The sequence below is a fragment of the Perkinsus marinus genome (assembly GCF_000006405.1).
Source record: "Perkinsus marinus ATCC 50983 genomic scaffold scf_1104296930496, whole genome shotgun sequence".
Taxonomy (NCBI): Eukaryota; Perkinsozoa; order Perkinsida; family Perkinsidae; genus Perkinsus; species Perkinsus marinus.
Genome location: NW_003216060.1, coordinates 1 through 1116, shown reverse-complemented (window position 1 = coordinate 1116; position 1116 = coordinate 1). Strand labels below are relative to the sequence as shown.

At 46.3% G+C, this 1116-nt stretch overlaps 1 protein-coding gene across 1 annotated transcript; it reads right to left on the bottom strand.

Annotated features, from left to right (window-relative positions):
• Nucleotides 1-143: 143 nt before the first annotated feature.
• Nucleotides 144-958, bottom strand: Pmar_PMAR025463 (hypothetical protein; the record flags this gene model as incomplete). Its single annotated transcript, XM_002786878.1, has 4 exons — nt 144-247; nt 294-533; nt 589-642; nt 818-958. Coding segments are annotated over 4 exons (539 nt in total), but the record flags the coding sequence as incomplete, so codon positions are not given.
• Between the last annotated feature and the right edge of the window lie 158 nt (nt 959-1116).

Sequence of the window (1116 nt, the reverse complement as noted above, 5' to 3'; positions counted from 1 at the left end):
TCATGGAGAGTATCTCCTTGAGATACTTCTCCCGACCACGATCGAGGCAGTTGTTTACTATTGCAGTATCCTCCTCAAAGCGGCAGGACCGATGGCTAAGGAGATCATAACAAGAAAATGGATAATCGTCGTCCTCGTCCTACTTCTCCTTGCTCTCATCTGAGCCTTCAGAGAGTGCCACGATCTCACTGGCAGAAATGCAACGACGATTCCTCTCCAATTTCGCCTCTCTATCAGCTAGGAATATCTAAGGTTCAAGTCTTAAAGATACGGAATAGGTCCAATAGACGCACCCGTGCTTCGCGATTCTTATTCTGCAGGTCCATGAGCTCCTCTTGATACTCTCTGTGCTTCTCCCTTGTCTCTCGCTCGGCACTAACACCATATGATCGTGAGCATGCTATCAGGGTTCGTCGGTCGTGCCTGAATCGGCGCTCCATCTTATTCTTCTTTTCCCTCAAGTCCTGCAGAGTATGATCCTCTGCCCTAAGCTCCGACTCAAGCTCAGCAGCCTCTTGACGTAGCTGTAAAATCTGATGAAAAAACCGTCAAATGCAATTCCAACCTTTCCACCACTGAGTAGCCCACATCAGAGTCGGCAGCTTCAATCCGCGCCCGATTACACGCGTTATGTTTGAGCAACTGAAAGGCATCAAAAAACACTACGCCGTGAAAATACAAAACTAATCTGTACTCAAGTTCAGTACTACGAAGTCCACGTTTCAAAGATGGGTCGAGGCACGTCTCATTGGAGGACTACGGTACGTTTCGTCATACTCGAACTTAACTAATGTTTTCCTAAAGCCTTCCTGTATACCTTATCAAGATCTTCTTTCTGCCTCCTTATCCCTTCCATAAGAGTACCAATATTCTCCTTCTCTGCTTGTATGAGCCGCTCTCGATGCGAGACCAACTCTGTAAGTCGTTCGATCTCACCTAAATCCAACCTCAAAGGCATCCGACCTTCGGACCCTACCGAGCATCCACTTGCTGTGCTCTTCTCTGTCGTCAGCCTCCTTCTCTAATTCAATAACGTCTAGCTGCAGCCTGAAATGAATAAGGACGAAGAGTGAACTAAACAACAATTCTTTTATAGAATACAAGACATCATTGATT